General features: G+C 37.0%; 1 protein-coding gene across 6 annotated transcripts in view; it reads right to left on the bottom strand.

The window, feature by feature from the left end:
* Positions 1 to 21,377, bottom strand: part of camta2 (calmodulin binding transcription activator 2) — a 284,292-nt gene that overhangs the window by 142,247 nt on the left and 120,668 nt on the right. For all 6 annotated transcript variants that reach the window (XM_028798155.2, XM_051924050.1, XM_051924051.1 and 3 more), the window contains exons 3-5: positions 15,278 to 15,381; positions 10,521 to 10,588; positions 9,573 to 9,708 (exon numbers count right to left, since the gene is read on the bottom strand). In XM_028798155.2, the coding sequence (XP_028653988.1) occupies positions 9,573 to 9,708; positions 10,521 to 10,588; positions 15,278 to 15,381 (308 nt within the window). The remainder of the gene's footprint in view (positions 1 to 9,572; positions 9,709 to 10,520; positions 10,589 to 15,277; positions 15,382 to 21,377) is intronic.

Genomic DNA, 21,377 nt, shown 5'->3' with positions numbered 1-21,377 from the left:
TGTAGCGAGTCTTCGTTGGTGACGCTTAATATAGCACGCGTACTGAGTTGTTCCGGAGTCACAGTTGAGTTTTAAGCACAGGGCAAAAATGAACATTTGAAACATCTGTAATGTAATAAACCACCAAGAAAAGTAACACTGCAACAATGCACACTAAGAACCGATCGCTGTAAACAAAAGTGAAAACAAAATCAAGCCCGGTGCATTCTTTAACTGCCTTCTCTGCCTTATGCGTCCAGTTCCCACTCTCTCGCGCTTGTGTCTCTCTCTCTCACGTGTCTGTGTGTGTGTGTCTCTCTTGCGTGCCTGTGTGTGTGTGTCTCTCGTGTGTGTGTGTGTGTCTCTCTCTCACACGCCTGTGTGTGTGTCTGTCTCTCTCAAGCGCGCCAGTGTGTGTGCGTCTGCTTAGTGAATTATTGTTGGTGGGCAGATCTCTGTGAGTTGGTGGGCGTGGCACTGTCTTGCCGTATCCTGTGCCTATCTTGCACTTCCCTGCTTATATTTTGTTTTTTTTTTCCCAAATCTAAAACTTGCAGTAATTAAAGCATGGTGAGATAAGCCTTGAGCACTTCTACCTGCAGCCTAAACGTAGCCTAAGTTCTGGTAGATAAGTGAGGCTAACTTCTTCTATCCACCAATCAGTCTATTATGTCCTTTCCTACCTTGTTACAGTATATTGCTATTAACAATGAGGACACCCTGTGGTCAAATTGAAAGTTACAGGAAGTGAAAAACAGCCATGTTGGCTTACTCAGTTAAAATGGTGATGCCCCTCCCCCACCAATAACATTATCGATTGACAATGTTTAAGAGGGTTATTAATCAACCTGAGAATTCTATATATCATCCAAACCTAACTTCCATTATGCCTTTGACAGTCAGAATCAGCCCAAATATTCAACTTAATCATGGACACATTGTTTTCTACTGGAAAACCTGTATTAGTGCTTACAATAAGAGCCCTCCATCTATAGGAATACTGAAGCAATGCATTTTATCATGCAAGTACCAATAAATGCGATGCTTCTATATTCCCAACAATATTATAAAAAGGTGAAAATAAAATGTGGATATTTGGTCTATTAATGATCTATTACAATGAAAAATAATTCAAAGGCACACAATGTACAATGAAAAAACTGTTTTGATTGTTTCATGTGATTTTTATATATTTTTGGGAATCGAATTAAACAATAAAAATACCTTTCTCCATCATGGAACATATTTTCACTGAGCAAATTTTTAAGCTGTCAATTATAGTTTTTTTATATAATTATTTATTGGCTCAATGTTTCAGAAATGTTTGTCCCCATAAAACTATGCTTCATTCTTCCACTTCAACATACTGAATGCACCTGTTGATAAAATGCATTGTGGCACTATTCCTTTTTATGTCATTGTCATTCGCTAATCTTTTTTGAATTTTTAAAATGTTCAGCTATAATCAGGCCTCATGTTATCCTTTAGATCTGCCTACTACTATGTAATTTTGTTTCATTTTTTTGTATTTAAACTGACAAAGATTATTTTGGTTATGAGACCTGCTCCAAATGATTATTAAAGAATGGTTCCTTGCATTTTCCAGTGTTGCCCTGCCTCGTACATACAACAATGGCACACTCTACTGTATATTTGCTTTGTTGACAGTTGTCTCTGCATAACCTGTGATTGTCTTTCTGAATGTCATTTACAATGTTTTTAATGTAAAAATCACCTTCAATAGAAATTTCAGTCATTTCTTTAATCTATTCAATATAAACGTAGTATTTATTCAACTGATTTTTATTTACATATTAATACACAACATTATTCATGCAAATACACTACATTCTTTACTGTTGACTCCAGCCAAGTGCCTTAACTGTTTCTGTAACTAATCAATTTAAAGTGAATACACAAGTTTGTAAATAGTAGATGCATGGTTATTATTGATGACTTTCAAACTGAAATTTTAATCAATGCATGGAAATCTGCTGAATAGAATAGATTTGTTTAGATTCAATCCACCTCTGCTTTGGCCTTCCTCGCTTTCTCTTCCCCCATACTTCCATTTCCATCACTTTTTTTGCCCACATATTCACTGTCTGTTCTCATCACGTCCTTACCACTTCAACCTACTTTACTGTACTTTCTTAGATACCAGTAAACCCCCGATTCGCTAAAGAATCGCAAATGCAAGAATGGCAGTCAGTTTCTATTCCCTCCGATATTTGGAGGAATGACAAATGATGGAGTGTGGGAGCGTCCTGGTAAAGTTTTTATTGAATTAAATACATATATTTGTACTAAAATTAATCAATTTATTAAAACAAAAATTGAATTTTAATTGTTACATCATTTAAGTCCAAAATGTCTTTGAGTTGTTGCACTTATAAATACAAACAATATCGGAGTGGAAAGGTTTAAATGAAGTAAATTGGAAACAAAACATTCATAAAATGGTAAATCCAAAATAGTTCATCAGACTCTGGGAAGCCGCTGGGTTTGACTCTGGGGCGCTGAATAGGCGCCTTCGTTCATTGTTTTTATCCATACGGGATCGGTTTTGTATTTCTAATCATTGAGCTCTTTGTTTTTGGAGTCGTGACTCCTTTGCTTCTGCTGTTTCAGAGGCGCGTTGTAGGCGCCTTCGTTCATTGTTTTTATCCATACGGGCTCGTTTTTGTATTTCCGTTAGTTGAGCTGTTCCTTTTTGGAGCCGTGACTTCTTTGCTTCTGGTGTTTCTGAAGCACGTTGTAGGAGCCTCCGTTTATTGTTTTTATCCATGCGGTCTCGTTTTTGTTTCTCTGTGGCTGTGTCGTTAGGTACACACTCTTACTTTTAATACTGAATTACCGTTATGTGATTCAAATATGCCACACTGACTGCTGGCACAGTGGAATAGAGCAAGTTTAGTTTACAGGTTGTGTTGTTTGGGCGCACCCATGCGGTCTCGTTTTTGTTTCTTTTTATCCATGCAGTCTCGTTTTTGTTTTTCTGTGGCTGTGTTGTTAGGTAGGAATTACCATTATGTGATTCAAATATGCCACACTGACTGCTGGCACAGTGGATTAGAGCAAGTTTAGTTTCCAGGTTGTGTTGTTTGGGCGCATCTATGCAGTCTCGTACAGGTTGTGTTGTTTAGGCGCCACCTACCGACTCTGGGAAGCCGCTGGGTTTGACTCTGGGGCGCTGAGGCGCTCTGGCGCATGCGCCTCAGTGCGTCCTGCGTCCGCGCATATATTAAACTGTCGTTTAGTAATATAGATCTGTTCCACTTTTTTTTAACCTCTGATTGTCTCATTTCTTATTATGTTCTTTTATGTAATTCCAACACATCCATCTCTACATTCTCATTTCTGCAACATCCAATTTCTTCAATTGTGCCCTCCCTTACTGCTCGTGTCTTGGCTCCATACATTATTGTTGGACTTAATCTTCAAAACATTACCTTTAACCTACACTTTAATTATTTCATCACATAGTACTCTAGATACCTTCTTGTTCCATCTTTATTGCACTCTGTGGGTTACCTCTATATCTAATTCTCCATCTTGGGCTACCGCTGATCCGAGGTATGTGAAATTATTCACTCTTTTCAATAACTCTCTCTGCAGGATAACTTCTGAATCCTGACTCTCATTAAACCTCAAATATTCTATCTTCTTCCTTCTTATATTCAATCCTCTATCTTCCAAAGTCCTTCTTCATTTTTCCAACTTCCTCTCCAATTCCACCTTTCTAGTGCTGACCAGATCAAAGTGGTAAGGACTTTAAGAAATTCCTTGGTGTAGTCCTACTCTATCTAGGATCTTGTCTGTAACTGTAATACTGTTTGTAACCGGAGCCCGCACTCTTGCATACATATCCCAAACAATTTTCACATAATTCTCTTATACTCCTTTCTTTCTCAGGCACCTCCAAAACTCTTGATGTAGCACTCTATCATAAGCCTTCTAAAAAATCATTAAACAGCATATGTAAACTTTTTTGTTTTTTGCAAACATGAGTTGTCTCAATGCAAATACTGCATCAGGTGTTCCTCTCCATGGCATAAAACCAAACTGCTCCGCCCTGATGTTGGTTTCTTCCCTAAGCCTTTTACCCTATAACCTGTAGCAGATAGAGGCGTGGTCCACCTCTTGAACCCTCAGGTACCTCTCTGAACACCAGGTGAAAGTATAATCAGTATTTATTTTACTGTTAAACAGTGCACAAAGCTCCCTCCACTCCACACTCATAAATCACAATAAACTCTTTTACAAACCAATCCTCCTCGCCCAGACACTTCGCCCTCCTACCTCCCAGCTCAGCTCAATGTCTGGGCTTTCCCACAATCCTTTTATACACCCTGACCCGGAGGTGTTCCTGTCCAATCAGTCCACAGTTCCTTATCCCTTCCGGGTCAGGGTAAACAGTGCTTTTCTTCAACCCGGGAGCACATCGTTCCTTCCTGTCACGTGACCGTGACGTACTCCCGGGTTATAGGGCACATAAGAGTCCGCGAGCCCCCCTACAGCGACTCCCCGTGGCCCCCAACGTATCCAGCAGGGCTGTGTATAAACACTACATAGTCCATGAGGCCCTGCTGGAACTCGGGGCACGATCATGCTGTCGGGAGAGCTCCTCCTGGCGGCCTGGGGGTGAGGGCCGGAATAAAAAGCCGGCAATCCATCACAAACCCTTTTCCAGATTTTCATTGTGTGTGACATTAGCTTTAGCCATCTATAGTCTCTACAATCCTGGAAATGTCTCTTCTCCTCATAAATGTGTACAATCCCACAATCCTTCACATAAATGTGTACAATCCCCATTCCTTCACTCCCCTGGTATTCTCTCCTGTTCATAGATCTTCTGCATTAGATCCTAAACACATCTACTTTCTCTTCCCTTAAACTCTTATGCACTTCCAAATTTATTAATTTGTTATATCAATGAGTATTTGTATTTATTATAATGCTAACACTTTCTTCATAAATACCAACAGACCATTATTCTTACAATTAAAGATGTAAAAAAGTTTATACAGTATTTGGGTAAGAGCAGCTGCAGGTATTACTAAGCCTTAGTATTAATTACTGATTTTCAAAGTCCTGATAATAAAATCAAAATGCAACGCAAGGACTGCATTAAAGTGGTTGCAAAGTCTTAATGCTTTCCTCATTGATAACCATATGTCTTGTCAGTTAACCCATTAGATTCATGCTCCCTACCTATTTCTGCAGAGTTTTTAAGGGTGTTCTCACACTAGACATGTTTGTTCCGTACCATGCTCAAGCACAATGTCCCTCCTCTCTATTCCTCCACTGCACTCACACTACACTTAACATTCTGGGCCCGGGCACGTTTTTGTCATCACCATGCGACTTTGTATAAAGCTAAAAAAAAAAAATCAGAGCAAGAAATGACAGCATGCATGTCAAAATGATTTTACTTATTTTGTTGTTATAGATTTATTGAGTGGCTGTTAATCATGCTGCATGTAAGAGAAGATTCTTAAAATGAATGATGTTAAGGAAGAAATTTGCAGCTTTTCTTGACAACTACAATTCACGTTCATGTGTAAGATGAAAATAAAAAATACTTTTTAAACTCAATGGTATTGAATGAAATGAGAATTGCACTCTCTCACTTATCGCATCATCAATGTCATGTCTGTTTTCCATGCTCGGGCAAGTTTAGTGATCACACTGATCCCAAATACTACTGAACTGTGCTTGGGCCACCTGTTCCAAGCAGGCCAGGGTACGGTACAGTTGGCTTGGCACGGAGCAATCACACTAGTCAAACGAACCAGACTTTGCAGGGTTACATGCAGACAAACGTGCTTGGGCATTACAAGCTGAAATAAAATTTCCAGTGTGAGTACACCCAAAGTTTGCATTATATACCCGGGAAGTGATTACACTGAACTGGTTAACACAAAAAGACTACCTATAACAATTAAAGATGCATGATAAGCATTTAGTAAAATTTAGCAAATTTTTTTCTTCCTAATTCTGTTATCAAATAGCACACAAAAATGGCTATGGTAGTTCTGAGATCCTTAAAAACAAGGACTGAAATGTATGATTTTTTTTTTTCTTAATCGCTTCGATAAAGAGATGAAAAATATTACACAATTGTAAAAGTCATTATTTGGAACAATGTTTTATGTACTCTAGCATACTACACTTTGGAAGCTTCCACACAACAGTAGTGTTCTCAAAAATGCTGATTTATTTTTATATATTGCTTACCAGTACGTATTGATTCTGAAATTCTGAAACAGTACTAATACATGTTTTCAGAAGTAGCAATCTATCATTACTTGATGCACTTTCCTGCTTTCTCATTCTTCTGACATCGCGTTCAGACTCATACAATACACATGTGCAAGTACACACACAAACACACACACGCGTGCTCATGCCCACACACACATGGAGTGGCAGCCTTGCCACCTCTAAAATGCTCAAAATGTTTGTTTTATACTGAAAGTCAAAACATCAATCTGCTGAAGGGCAGTCAAATTGGCTAAAAAGAAACATTCAAATATTCTCAAGTAGTAGGGTGTTGTTCCATGTTAGCCATTATTAATTCAAAGTCAAGCAAAATGACACCTTAAATTGGCTAACTGAACCAATTACAATGTGCAAGCTTTCGAAGCAACTGAACCAATTACAATGTGCAAGCTTTCGAAGAAACTGAGGCCCCTTCTTCAGACAGGTTGTAATATAGAAACTGGAGTTCCCTTTGTTTATATAGACACCAGGACAGAGACAGGATTGGGAAGCCTTTAAGTGGGTCATCTTTAATGTAAAAAAATTAACAGACCTCTCCAGACTAAGATTCATTTAGCAGGAAAGAACAAAGTATAGTCAAGATCTTTCATATGTTTTCCATAATAATAATAATAATAATAATAATAATAATTAATATTTCCATAATAATAATAATAATAATAATGTATTTCTTAACACCCAAAACTATCAAATGAAGTGCACTTATCCATTTTCTATACTTGGTCCCTTGCTCTTTAAAATTGGTCAGGTAGTTTCCCTAGCTATTATGTTAGGACATCAAGCAGAATTTTGAAATTCCATTGAAGAGTGTCACTTTGTGTCCACCATGGAAAGGTATGGAAAGTTCTGCTTTTGGCTACAGTAATATTTACAGGTGATTTAAGTACTTGCAATTTTTTGATTTGTAAATGCATGAGAATGACAGAGACAAGGATTTAGCTATCTTTACATAGTTATTCTTTATTAAAAAGCTAAATTATGATGTTCAATTTTGTGTGTTTTTTCCTTCCTGTGTATGCTATTGAAAGACAATTATTTTTTAAGCATGATTTACTCTACTTTCAACAAAAAATGTAACAGTGGTATGTCTTTCATTTCCTAGGAACATCTGAGTACTGGGGTGTTTTCCGAACAAAGATTTTTAGTGAAGCAGTATTTAGTTGTATGAAATTAAATCAAATGTGAAAAACTGGCTGTGCAAAAATTTGGGTCCCCTTGTAATTTTGCTGATTTGAATGCATGCAACTGCTAAATACTGATTACTTGCAACACCAAATTGGTTGGATTAGCTCGTTAAGCCTTGAACTTCATAGACAGGTGTGTCCAATCATGAGAAAAGGTATTTAAGGTGGTCAATTGCAAGTTGTGCTTCCCTTTGACTCTCCTCTGAAGAGTGACAGCATGGGATCCTCAAAGCAACTCTCAAAAGATCTGAAAACAAAGATTGTTCAGTATCATGGTTTAGGGGAAGGCTTCAAAAAGCTATCTCAGAGGTTTAAACTGTCAGTTTCAACTGTAAGGAATGTAATCAGGAAATGGAAGGCCACAGGCACAGTTGCTGTTAAACCCAGGTCTGGCAGGCCAAGAAAAATACAGGAGCGGCATATGCATAGGATTGTGAGAATGGTTACAGACAACACACAGATCACCTCCAAAGACCTGCAAGAACATCTTGCTGCAGATGGTTTATCTGTACATCGTTCTACAATTCAGCGCAATTTGCACAAAAAACATCTGTATGGCAGGGTGATGAGAAAGAAGCCCTTTCTGCACTCACGCCTCAAACAGAGTTGCTTGTTGTATGCAAATGCTCTTTTAGACAAGCCAGATTCATTTTGGAACAAAGTGCTTCGGACTGATGAGACAAAAATTGAGTTATTTGGTCATAACAAAAAGCGCTTTGCATGGCGGAAGAGGAACACCGCATTCCAAAAAAAACACCTGCTGCCTACTGTCAAATTTGGAGGAGGTTCAATCATGCTGTGGGGCTGGTTCAGGGACTGGGGCCCTTGTTAAAGTCGAGGGTCAGATGAATTCAACCCAATATTAACAAATTCTTCAGGATAATGTTCAAGCATCAGTCACAAAGTTGAAGTTATGCAGGGGTTGGATATTCCAACAAGACAATGACCCAAAACACAGTTCGAAATCTACAAAGGCATTCATGCAGAGGGAGAAGTACAATGTTCTGGATTGGACGTCACAGTCCCCTGACTTGAATATCATCGAACATCTATGGGATGATTTGAAGCAGGCTGTCCATGCTCGGCAGCCATTAAATTTAACTGAACTGGAGAGATTTTGTATGGAAGAATGGTCAAAAATACCTCCATCCAGAATCCAGACACTTATCAAAGGCTATAGGAGGCATCTAGAGGCTGTTATATTTGCAAAAGGAGGCTCAACTAAGTATTGATGTAATATTTCTGTTGGGGTGCCCAAATTTATGCACCTGTCTAATTTTGTTAAGATGCATATTTTCTGTTAATCCAATAAACTTAATGTCATTGCTGAAATACTACTGTTTCCATAAGGCATGTAATATATTAAAAGGAATTTGCTACTTTGAAAGCTCAGCCAATGATAAACAAAAATCCAAAGAATTAAGAGGGGTTCCCAAACTTTTTCATATGACTATATGTGATGAAGCTAAAGCCGATGTTATATTACATGACTTCTAATTGTGGTGTACGTCAGATGTATCGACTGCAGTTGCTGATCTCTTTCTTGGACCGTGTCAATTATGCTCCTGAAAAATGTCACATTTAGTGACTCACATTTTTGTGGCAGCCAATACTGTGCTGTCTGGAGGAGGCAGTGTTAGATGGAGAGTTAACAGCTACAATGAGTTCTGCAAGAGTCTCAGTCTGTTTCTCTTTTTTCCATTCTGTTTAAGTATGTAATACAAGAGACAACAAAGATGAGCCTTTCTTCTGTTTGCAATGTTCACAACTCACATGCTCCTTATTTCTCCTCACTACATTTTATGCATTGACATTTTGGATGAGCATTCACTGGTTGACACCTCTCATGTCATGTCTGAGCTATGACTAAAGACAATTGTATCAGAGGAAGTCACACACTTGTTGTAGTGAGTCACTGGGAATGTCACCTTAGGTGTCCGGCTTCACTGCTTCCACCTCACTAAGATTATAAATGAAGACTATGACTGAAAATAACTGGAAAAGTTGCATAATGTGACATGGGCTTAAACCTAAAGAACTAGCACAGTAACATCAACAGTAAAGTAATAAAAACTGCCCAGTTGTACAAGAGCTAATACATTTCAGTTTCATGTATTTTCTCACCTCCATGCCTTGCACCTTTAATTTCATATGATCCTCTCGGGTAGTCTTCCCATCTTTACGTTTTTTCCAACAATAGCCATCTTTGCGGTACTTCACTTTCTTTCTATTGTACAGGACAATTGAGCCATTTTGTGGTCTGCACAAGTAAAAACAAATACTGAGAAAATCAGGGTTTCTGTGTCTCAGAAAATTTAGTGACAGTTTTATACTTGCTCAATCCGAAATTCCACAATAAGAATGTACTTCTTTCAGAGTTTAAGTTAAAACAATCTAAATCAGTTACATCTAAATCTCCTAAAGAATTAAACTTTTAAAATAAAAAGTGTGTTAAGAACTACAACAATCATTATAATCAGGCATTTCATTTAGAAAAACTTAATTTTCTAATACTCTCAATTTTGTAGATTTGTGGAAATTAAGGGAAAACCAATTCCCTTAATTTTAGCAGATGTTGAAAAGTCCAAAAGGTAATCTTCAAAAACAGAACAAAAACATTCATCCACCTATGTATTTTTCAGTCTACTGTTTCCTTGACAGGCCTACAGGAAGGAAAAGTAATTTATAATTACTATATTTGTAACTATTTATAATTTATAATTTACAACTATTGAACATGCTGTTGTATGAACATCTGTCCTAGCCAACAAGAAGTATTTATTATTCTGAAAATTATGTTACTTTAGTATTCGCTATAACGGGATTTGACCTGTACGCTGCCTGGAACATATATTATATATTAATCAAACAAATAAATGCATTAAAAATTATTATTTAGCCAATCAGGGAGCCCCTCAAAACAGTTCCACGGTATCAATAAAATTGTACTGCACCAACAAAACAAAAGACCTAATTCAAATTAAAACCCATCGAAGTGATACACCCAATAATTCTAAACAAAACAATGGACAAAAAGAGTTAGTCATGCTTAACTGAAAAGGGTCAGTTTACCTTGTTTTTAGAGACAATGACAACCACTCCTCATGCTTTTCAAAGGTAATAAGATATGAAGCAATTTCCTAGAAGAAAAAAGTGTATAATTTAAAAGAGAAAACAAGGAAAAGAGAGAACTTTTTTACAATGAAGTTAAATACTTTTTGCTTAAATTGTATGAAAACCAGTATGACAACCAAAAAAAAAAAGCCAAACCTTATCAAAACAGCTATGGTTTAAAAATAAGCAAACTCATGTCTTGTCTTTTTCCTTGTTGCAAATACCAGTAAACAGTATTGAATGTGCAGAGTTAACTCTGCCACAGCTTGGGAGAACTACGCGATTATATGAATATATGTTTCTTAAAATACATGTCAGCTAGTTGCTAAAAAAGCGTTATGAGGTTATACTTGAAATGATACTTTAATATTTTAGAAATAACTGCATAGAAGCAAGTGTTGGGTTATGAATGAGTTCCGTTCCTATGATTTTGTCAGAACCTGCACTGAAAAAGGTCAAGTTGATGGAAAATCTGCAAACATACACAATGCATTATTATTTATTTTACATAGAAACATTTTACACTTATGAAGGTCCAGGCCCACCAATCCAGAGACGTTTGCACTAACAACATAAATTCTCAAAACACATTATTTGTATACATCTATATAGTATATAGGTTTGCACGAGTTTTAAAAAAATCTAAATCCAAATTATAAAAAGTAAATGAATAAAAATTACTATTTTGTTAAAAATATAACAGTTTTCCTAGAGAGTAACTCACTGTGACCTTGATTATATGATTTGCTCAGAGATTCTGTACCCAGACTTGGCGAGCTCAGCTCTTCTAATAGTGGGCTCGGTGGCTTAATATCTGCTTTTGTATATATGTGTTTTAACCTACCAATATCATGAATAATCCTTTAACAATGGCAAAGTGCTTTAATAGCTAAATATAAACCAACAGAGCACTACTAGCATTTAGGTACTTGTCATCTGCGTATAGTGATAGGCTAAGCTACAGGAGAGCCATTCTTCAGTTTTTATGCTTACAGATATGTTCTAATTTGATTTATTTTACCATTTTTCAATGCAGTGAACAGTATATTAAGGACTGTGTGAGCTTGTTTGATTCCAGGTGCTATCTTATGCAGTTTGAGAACCGCTGTGATAAGTGATGAAAAACTAAACATACTAATGGGTTTTTGTATTTATTCCATATTTATTAATTTATCTTTTTTAGTTCATATTCACAACTCAAAATAACTGATAATGTGAAAGTAATCCATTAGCAGAATTATATTTTAAAATATATTTGTCTCCCTTTTTTCAATATTTTTCTCTCTCTCTCAAAATAGGCTTTATCATACTTATCATCAGCTTTATCATACATATTGCATACCAGGGATTTTTCCTGCCTTGCATCCAAACCTGCTGCGGCAAGCTCCAGATTTCCTGCAATCCTACTACGGATAAACAGGTTTAGATAATGTATATGTTGTTCTTAATCTCAGATGCTGTGTCTGTATCATTTTGTGCCCGTCCGTACTCCTATTACCTGCTCTTGCTCAGCTCGTTATGGGTTTACTGTCCTTTATGGTGGTCTATTCAAGACTCACTGCCCGTAACCTTGACACTACATGCTTGTTGTTCTTTGTTTCCCTCAATACAGCTAGGTGGGGTTTGCACACTCATTCAAGTCTAAGAGCCCTGTTCTTCCTAAGCCCCTGTGATTTTCATGAGAAAATATTTTAAAAATTATAAAATTGTGTAAAATTGTTCATATTCAGTGTCTAGTTTTGATTATGCTTGTTTTTATCAGACAAAACAAAAACCAGATAGTAAACCAGGCAGTGTAGTAAGCTTCCACTAACATTAAAATCATATCCAAATCTGTTAAGTGTACAGTTCTGTCTGATTGTGACACAAAACTAACGCTCCATGCCATAATTACTAAAACTGAAACTAATATATATAAAAATAAAATAGAAATGTCTTTGTGAAATAAAAACTAAACTAAAACTAAAAATACACGATGAAGGAAAACTAAAACTAAACTGAATTTCCAAGTCAGGTTAGAAAAAATATAGAAATAAAAACTAATATAAAAAGGCAAAACTATAATAACCTTGCTTTGCAGCATAAAATTAAAACACACACAAAAAATATTTTCCCAGCTGTATTTTCTCAATTCAAATTATAACAGCCAAGTGAAAGATAAAATACCAACAGTTAAAAAAAACACTTAGTTGCCTCACATTTTTATGCAATCATTTTGTTCACCCCACTGAATTAAAGCTGAAAGTCTGCACTTCAACTGCATCCGAGTTGTTTCATTTAAAATTCACTGTGGTAATGTACAGAACCAAAATTAGGAAAAAGTTGTCTTTGTCCAAATATTTATGGACCTAACTGTATATTTGATCTAAGCCTAACTAAGACTGGTAGCACTTCTTTCTGTATAATCATCAAAAGATGTAGTGTTTTGCTAATATTTCACTTGAACTTCTCCTCATGTCTAAGGCACATCTAAAATATGATTTCACTTACTTGTAGCTATTTAACATTTGGACAATGATTTATTTATGTTAATGAGTTTAATATACCTGACAAATTATACTTTCCTACTAATATTCCTATGGCACTACTAGAAATGTTCAACGCTGTGTCACTAGTTAATACATATAATTTTTGCCAAACTCTAATTAATCTGGCTGGGAAAAATGACTGTAAAATATATATATAGTCCTGCTTTTTTAATCATAGTCTAAGAGTATCTGTTTTTCAGCTTTGCATCTTAGGTTGGGTTTAAACTTCACACAACGCGATGCATGCTCCAGGGGACGCTCCTGCTACGTAAGCGTTTTACTGTTTATACTTGCGCGCGTACTTTACATAAATCTGGAGGAATCCACCAGGTGGCAGTGCGAGATATTATCATGGTGAGAACAGGTTCGCCTTCGCTGTGTTGTGAATTGCCTGGAACACCCATTAAATTCTGATGACACCTTACGGGCACGAGGCAGAAACAATCCCTGGACGAGGCATCAGTTCATCACAAGGTGAATACAAGCTCTCACATACACTGGCGTCATTTTAGTGTCACTAAATCTGCATATCTTTGCAAGTAAACCAGAGCACACTGTGGAAACCCAGCAGGAAAACATATAAACTCCAGGCAGGGAATTTCAGCGACATGACTCCCTGCGAGACAGCAGTGCTACCGCTCCACCACGTCACTCCCATGTGTGTAATTATTAACAGTGTTAATTATTTAAATGAAATTAACGCTTTATCTGTAAAACGTAACATACATACTTTATTGCATTTCATCATGAAAGTGATATCAAGTATAAATCTTAGGATTCTAAATGTGCAGAGAGTTGGAATATCATACATTTAATGTGTTCTGTGTGGTGATCTATTGCTGTTTGCCGTTGTTGTCAAGTCAGGAGGAAGCCCCAGAAAAAAAAGACAGCACAAAAGATGGTATGTGAGACTTTTAAAATGTATCGTGTCATTACGATTGGGAATATGCAACCCTCGAATATAAAAGCACCACAAATGCATTTGTATGTCAACATTTTGCTTCACCACATCGAACCATTCATCAAACATCGAAGCGCAGACATCTAACTTACTGGGATCTGCATAGTGGCTTTCTGTCACATGTAGATAGTAAACAGAGACTCTGATGTCATGTTACGACTTTTATCACACTACGCCCCCCAGCCTTTTGCTGGTACTGCAACTCACGCACGCGTCATGTTAATTTCTGAGGACCTACTCAGAGGATGCGTCAAATGAACACTGGGAACGCGTGGCAGCCATGATGCCTGTGTGTATGCGTTCCGAGCGTTAAGTATAAACGAGCCCTTAGGCGTTTCTTCATTTCCAAATGTTCTGCTTTTTGCACATTATATCTTTTTTAGTGTAAATGACTGTATTTTCAAAGACATTCTTCAACTTCACAATACTGTGACCTATGTATTTTAGAAGGTAACTGATTTTTTCCACTACTTCTCTTTGTCTTCAATGGGGAAAACGTACACTGCCCATTTTCTTCTTGTGGAAATCAAACAAAATGTTTTCCATTTAGAGAAGCCAGTCTCTGTTACAATACAATGCTTACAAAAATATCTGCTTTGGTTTTAAATTTGAGATATTCTGGAAAGTTAAAAAAGCCACTAATTAACACTCAGTTACTGTTTTGCAAAGCAAACTCTTTGAAAATTCTAAACTGAACACACTTTCAGATTTTTAAGAAATGACATTTCCAGTAGGCAATGGCAAGAATGAGTTTTATCAGTGTAACCCCAGGAAGAAAAGCATCCTACTCTTGCATTAGAATCTCCAGGCTCATAAGAATGATAAGATAAAGAGATGTTTCTCCACCTGATGGTATAACTTTTACTGTAGATTACTGATATTTCTACTGATTATTAATATTTGCTACTTCTTTCTTTTCAAAACACACTTGCTGGATTTCTACTACACTTAAGTGCCTATTGCTATAATGATTTCTAAAACATGAACCAAAGCTGCATCCATATAATGAATTAAATTCAGTCCAGTTTAAAGTCACTACTTATTTCTAGAATCTAACAAATTTGGAGAAAGGTAAGGTAAAGTCAAAAAGAGAATCCTAGATAACCTGCAGATCAACAATGAAAATACCACTTTTTAAATATTGCAGTGAGCTTGTGTAAACAATAGTGCTGCTTTTATACAGTACAGGTATTCACTTGCACAAGTATTAAAAATATTATTTATACCTCATTGGTGTTCCACCGCAGGCGCTCCTTGGGCAGAACAGTACATTTTGGTAAACATTCCAGCAGTTTATTCGGCAAAAAAACTTTGACGTGGTTGTTATTTTCTAGAGAAAACATACAAAATATTATTTCAAAAACAAAACTTATTACAATATATTAAACTTTGATATTTAAACTGTACTTATAATATATATGTATCCGTATAATAACTAAACATATACAGTATATTAATTTCTTTAGCTAACAATCAGAAAACAAGGATGCATGTTTAGAAAAAGAGAAAAGACATTTTAAAAAACATAAGAAGAAGCTGATATTTGCACAATATCTGTACAGTGAAATCATGCGTGACATGAATTTATATCCTAGCAGTTGTACTCTTTCAGAATGAAACAAAATTTAAGGGGAACAGAACTAGGAAATATTAGTATAAAAAAAACCTGACAGTGTAAATAAAACTTTAAAGCAATGTATTTTCTTAGGCGTATTGCTTGTTCAAGTGGCCAAACATACAAGTAAGAATAACATGTGGAGATAGTAGCCCTAACTTGTGACAACTGAACATCCAGAGCAGCTGATTCCAACATGACAATCACATGCCACTACATTAAAAATGACTGTGTTGCAGACAAGCGTGCTGCATGCCAGTCACAGCTGGAGCAACCTTGCTGCCTATACAGTACGCAGAGCTGCTCAGATGACTGGCTTTTGTTCCAAAAACTTTTCAAGCATTCCCAATGAATGTTTCATCATGTGACCGCATCAATCAAAAGTTTGTGTTTTGGCAAGTCCAATAAATGTTGCTTCTCTTTAAGCACGAAGCTAGCTTTACTGCTACGGTGGAAAAAGTTTGTAACATGCATCACCTGGCCAAACAAGCTGACAATTGTTGGAATTTTCACAGCAGCCAGCAATACCAAATTGAGTGTGTGCACAAAGCACCCAACATGACTATCTCTATAAGCTTTGTCTTTATGTTCCATTCATCCAACACCACTGTCCACAAGCAACAGCTCTATATCTTCATTTTAAAATGCTTTCTTTTTGTCTGAAGAAGATATAAAGACATATTTTCGAAAACTGATTAACGTGACTTCTACATGTAAGCAAATGAAATGTCCAATAGGGGAATAAATTTGGCTAACAGTTTAGTTGAAGGGTCTCTACATGGAGATTCATAACACATGATTAGGTTAATGAATAATATTTATTACTTAAGAAGCAATATTTTATTATTTTATAATAATATTATTTGCAAGATTATATAGATGTTTAATCAAGAAGATGCCATTACATTGGCCAAAACAAGGAACCCCTATAATAGGCATGGACTCTTATCTCTTACGTTAGTTATATTATCATGAATTTTGAATGAATGCAGTCCTGTGAGATTTTTATTTATTAAAAAAAGAGCAATGATAATTTGTTCCACATCTTCCAAGTACTGATATTAACTCTTCATTACTAGTGAAGTATTTCCATGCTAATGCACATGTTATGAAGTCACTATGCAGACACCCTTCAAATAAAGTGTTACTGAAATCTGTCACATTATATTAGTGTTCCCTAAGCATGGTTAAATAATTTCTAAAAAAGCCACCACTTCAAATATATCACTTAACGCTATTTCAGTCAAGTAACAATTGATATCAAATTGAATCAGGGGACTGTGAATCGAAATTGAACTGAATCGGGACATCAGTGCCAATAACCAGTCCTACTTGCTATGTATACTCGTTCTTGTTATTTGTATTTGAACTAGCGTCAGCAAGGCAGGGCAATAAGCAGCATCTGTAAATAAATAACAGGCGTCATACCGACTGAATAGTTAATAACTAACAAATAGAGTGATTCCTTAGTGGGGGAAAAAAGGCCACAGCTGACTTCAAAGCATTAACACTAGAATTACCAGAGCCTACGAAAAAACTCTTGGATCTGTCCCACCTTAAATCCCTTCACACCTCTCCATCAGTGTCTTTTGTCCTGTAAATGTGTCGATAAGCAGCAAGCAGCCTGCTATCACATCCCCCCACCGCCACACAGTTTTCTCAGCTCAAGTCTGTTTTTCCTGCGTGTCAGTTGCTTAGAGTTGTATAGAGTGAGAAGTCAAGCAAAATGACACCTTTTATAAATACTGTATCGTTATTTGGAACACATGCATTTCATGTGTGTTCCGTGTCTACAACATTCTATATAAACACATCGTTAAAACAGAAATCTTTTCATGTTTTAGTAATAATTGACAAAATGTAAACATGAAGTGTATAATGTGTGAAGCCTGAATTCCAAATATCAAATAAACACTTTCACAAAAGGTACGCATTTGCTACGACCGCTTTGGTGGCGCAACGGTATCAGCTGTTGACTGATAATCAAAACTTCACGGGTTCGAGACCGGACGAGTCCGTTTTGAGAAGTTAGCTGCTCTTATTCTTACTATCTTAGAATAAAAACATACACTTGATTTCAGTCTGTAACAGCCTGTGTAAATTTATGATACTTGTAAAGATTAGCTTTGTTATTTTTTATTATTCAGTTTTATACTCTGAGTCGCGTCCACGATCCAACCCCCCCCTCTCCATCTGACACTGCTGTTTTCACATAAAGACGCGCTGTAACAGAGGTGAACTTAGATGATGACGACGGTTCTACATCAGAGCAAGAATGCCCGTTGCACTTTTGCCATCGCTGTACTTTGTATATGTACACGTGAAGCTCTGCAGTCTACTTGTGACTTCACGCTGTAGGAAGTAAGTAAACAAATACAGTGATCCCTCCGCCATTGCGGGGGTTGCGTTCCAGAACCCCCCCCCCCCGCAAAAGGTGAAAATCCGCGAAGTAAAAACCATATGTTTATATGGTTATTTTTATATTGTCACGTTTGGGTCACAGATTTGCACAGAAACACAGGAGGTTGCAGAGAGAAAGGAACTTTATTCAAACACTGCAAACAAACATTTATCTCTTTTTCAAAAGTTTAAACGTGCTCCATGACATGACAGAGATGACAGTTCCGTCTCACAATTAAAAGAATGCAAACATATCTTCCTCTTCAAAGGAGTGCGCGTCAGGAGTAGAGAATATCAGAGAGAGAGAGAAAAGCAAACAATCAAAAATCAATAGGTGCTGTTCGAGCTTTTAAGTATGCGAAGCATATCACTTGACAAAGCAGCCGCAAGTAAGCCCAGCAAGGAAGGGAGCAATGTGAAGGTAGTCTTTCAGAATTTTTTAGAGGAGCGTCTGTATCCTCTAGGGGTGCAAACAGCCCCCCTGCTCACACCCCCTCCGTCAGGAGCAGAGAATGTCAGAGCAAGAGAGACAGAGAGAGAGAAAAGCAAACAATCAAAAATCAATAGGTGCTGTCTGGGCTGCTGTTTGGGCTTTTAAGTATGCGAAGCACCAGGCAGGAAGCATATCGCGCAACAAAGCAGCCACAAGTAAGCCCAGCAAGGAAGGGAGCAATGTGAAGGTAGTCTTTCAGCGTTTTTTGAGGAGCGTCTGTATCCTCTTTGGGTGCGAACAGCCCCCCTGCTCACAATATATTTGAGGCGTTTTATTTAATACGTAATACGTGCTCTGATTGGGTAGCATCTCAGCCATCTGCCAATAGCGTCCCTTGTATGAAATCAACTGGGCAAACCAACTGAGGAAGCATGTACCAGAAATTAAAAGAACCACTGTCCACTGAAACCCATGAACCAGTGAAAAATCAGCGATATATATTTAAATATGCTTACATATAAAATCCGCGATAGAGTGAAGCCGCGAAAGTCGAAGCGCGATATAGCAAGGGATTATTGTAAAGGTAAACAAGTAAATAACATTCGATCTGGCTCTTATATATAAAGTACAGCAACGGCAGTTTCCACCTGCAGCTATAGACTCTTCAGTACACAAGCGACTCTCTACGCTAGTGTTTAGATCTGGACGGTGTATGTACCCAAAAAAAAAGTATAACTGCATTCTCATACCATTGCTTGCATACTAAAGTGTCAGCAGGCACTTTTGTGGCATTACACATATTTTTTGAGCATGTCCGTGTCGATCAAACAGAGGAAGCTCTGCAGTCTATTTGTGACTTTATGCTGTAGGAAGTAAGTAAATAAATAAAGGTAAATAACATTCTATCTGGCTTTTATGTAAGTAACATATAAATGTTAATGTTTTGGGCACATGCACCGTCCAGATCTAAACACTAGAGTGGAGAGTCTATAGCTGAAGGTGGAAGCTGCCGTCGCTGTACTTTGTATATAACAGCCAGACTGAATGTTATTTACTTATTTTTCTACAGCGTGAAGTCACAAGTAGACTGCAGAGCTTCCCGCGTACATATACAAAGTACAGCGATGGCAAAAGTGTGACGTACATTCTTGCTCCGATGTAGAACCGTCATCATCATCTGAGTTCACCTCTGTTATAGCGCGTCTTTATGTAAAAACAGCAGTGTCTAATGCGGGGAGAGGGGGTGGGATCATGAACGTGACTGAGAGAATAAAACTGAAAAAAAAAAAAAACAAAGCTAACCTTTACAAGTATCATAAATTTACATCGGCTGTTACAGACTGAAATCAAATGTATGTTCTTATTCTAATATAGTAAGAATAAGAGCAGCTCACTTCTCAAAACGGACTCGTCTGGGGTCAAATCCGTGAAGTTTTGATTACCCGTCAACAGTTGATACCGTTGCGCCACCGAAGCGGTCGTAGTAAATGCATGTCAATGTCGCACCCTAACGTAGGTTCTTTTTCTGCAGTTATATTCTTAAATAGAAGCACATTTGTTCTGTTATATTTGTACCTTTTGTGAAAGTGTTTATTTGATATTTGGACTTCAGGTTTCACACATTATACACTTCATGTCTACATTTTGTAAATTATTACTAAAACATGAAAAACGTTTCTGTTTTAACGATGTGCTTACATAGAATGTTGTAGACACGGAACACACTTGAAATATATGTGTTCCAAATAACGATACAGTATTTATAAAAGGTGTCATTTTGCTTGACTTCTCACTCTATACAACTCTAAGCAACTGACACGCAGGTAAACAGACTTGAGCTGAGAAAACTGTGTGGCGGTGGGGGGATGTGATAGTAGGCTGCTTGCTGCTTATCTACACATTTACAGGACAAAAGACACTGATGGAGAGGTGCGAAGCGATTTAAAGTGGGACGGATCTACGAGTTTTTTCGTAGGCTCTGGTAATTCTAGTGTTAAAGGGGAAGGCCCAGCGGTACATAGGCAGGTGGCCCTCATTAAGATGCCGATTAGGCACAAGTGGCTGTAGAAGCAGACAAAACAGTAGGAAATGAACTAGTGGCAGATATTCACTAAGCAAGCTTTTCTAGATTGAACAGTTCTTAACGGTCAGGAAAGGAGAACAGTAAAGAGGGTGACAGCACAAGGGTTCATTAATACGAAGTTGTACAAACAGTGCCAGTGGAGAGCTTTTAAGTAAGGAATAAAAGGAGCAGAAAGTTATAACAGACAGAGAAAAGTAATATTAACCTCAAAGAAGGATAAACAGCTGGCAGTCGAGAGGAAGAATATTATAGGAGCTTAAGGGACCAAAAGGCATAAAATAACTGTTGAAATTTTTTAACCTAATTTCTTTGGCTTTCATTTTTTTTTAGTTTTACCATTTAAGGTAAAACATTTAATTTTAATAAAAAAAAAAGTTAAGGCAGTTTTAGCAACCTTAACTCAAATTTTAATAATAAGTCCAGTGCAATTAAAGTCTTGTTGGATGTTGGACTTGTTAGATGAGAGTTTGGAGGATGCCAGCTGATCCAGCACCTCAATCAAATTCATGGTTGCTGAACTTGAACAAAATATGAATATATTTAATAGAAAAAATATCGATATAGTTATGGGAAAGAAAAAGAAAACGAAAACAAAAAAAAGTATCCAAAAAGGACATTACTGTAAATGTATCGTTACGGCAAATGTTGCATTACAAATAGACCAAGTTATAAGCAGAATCTTCTTTGCATTACCAGGACATGATATGACTCATATTCATGTTTTAAATAATGTATGGATCAGCTATTTTTCTGCTTCTTTAGGAGAATTAAAGATAAAGAATATGGTAATCAAAA

This window comes from Erpetoichthys calabaricus, chromosome 3 (genome assembly GCF_900747795.2).
Source record: "Erpetoichthys calabaricus chromosome 3, fErpCal1.3, whole genome shotgun sequence".
Classification (NCBI taxonomy): domain Eukaryota; kingdom Metazoa; phylum Chordata; class Cladistia; order Polypteriformes; family Polypteridae; genus Erpetoichthys; species Erpetoichthys calabaricus.
The sequence above is the reverse complement of the archived record's forward strand: the minus strand, read 5'-3'. Positions and strand labels throughout refer to the sequence as shown.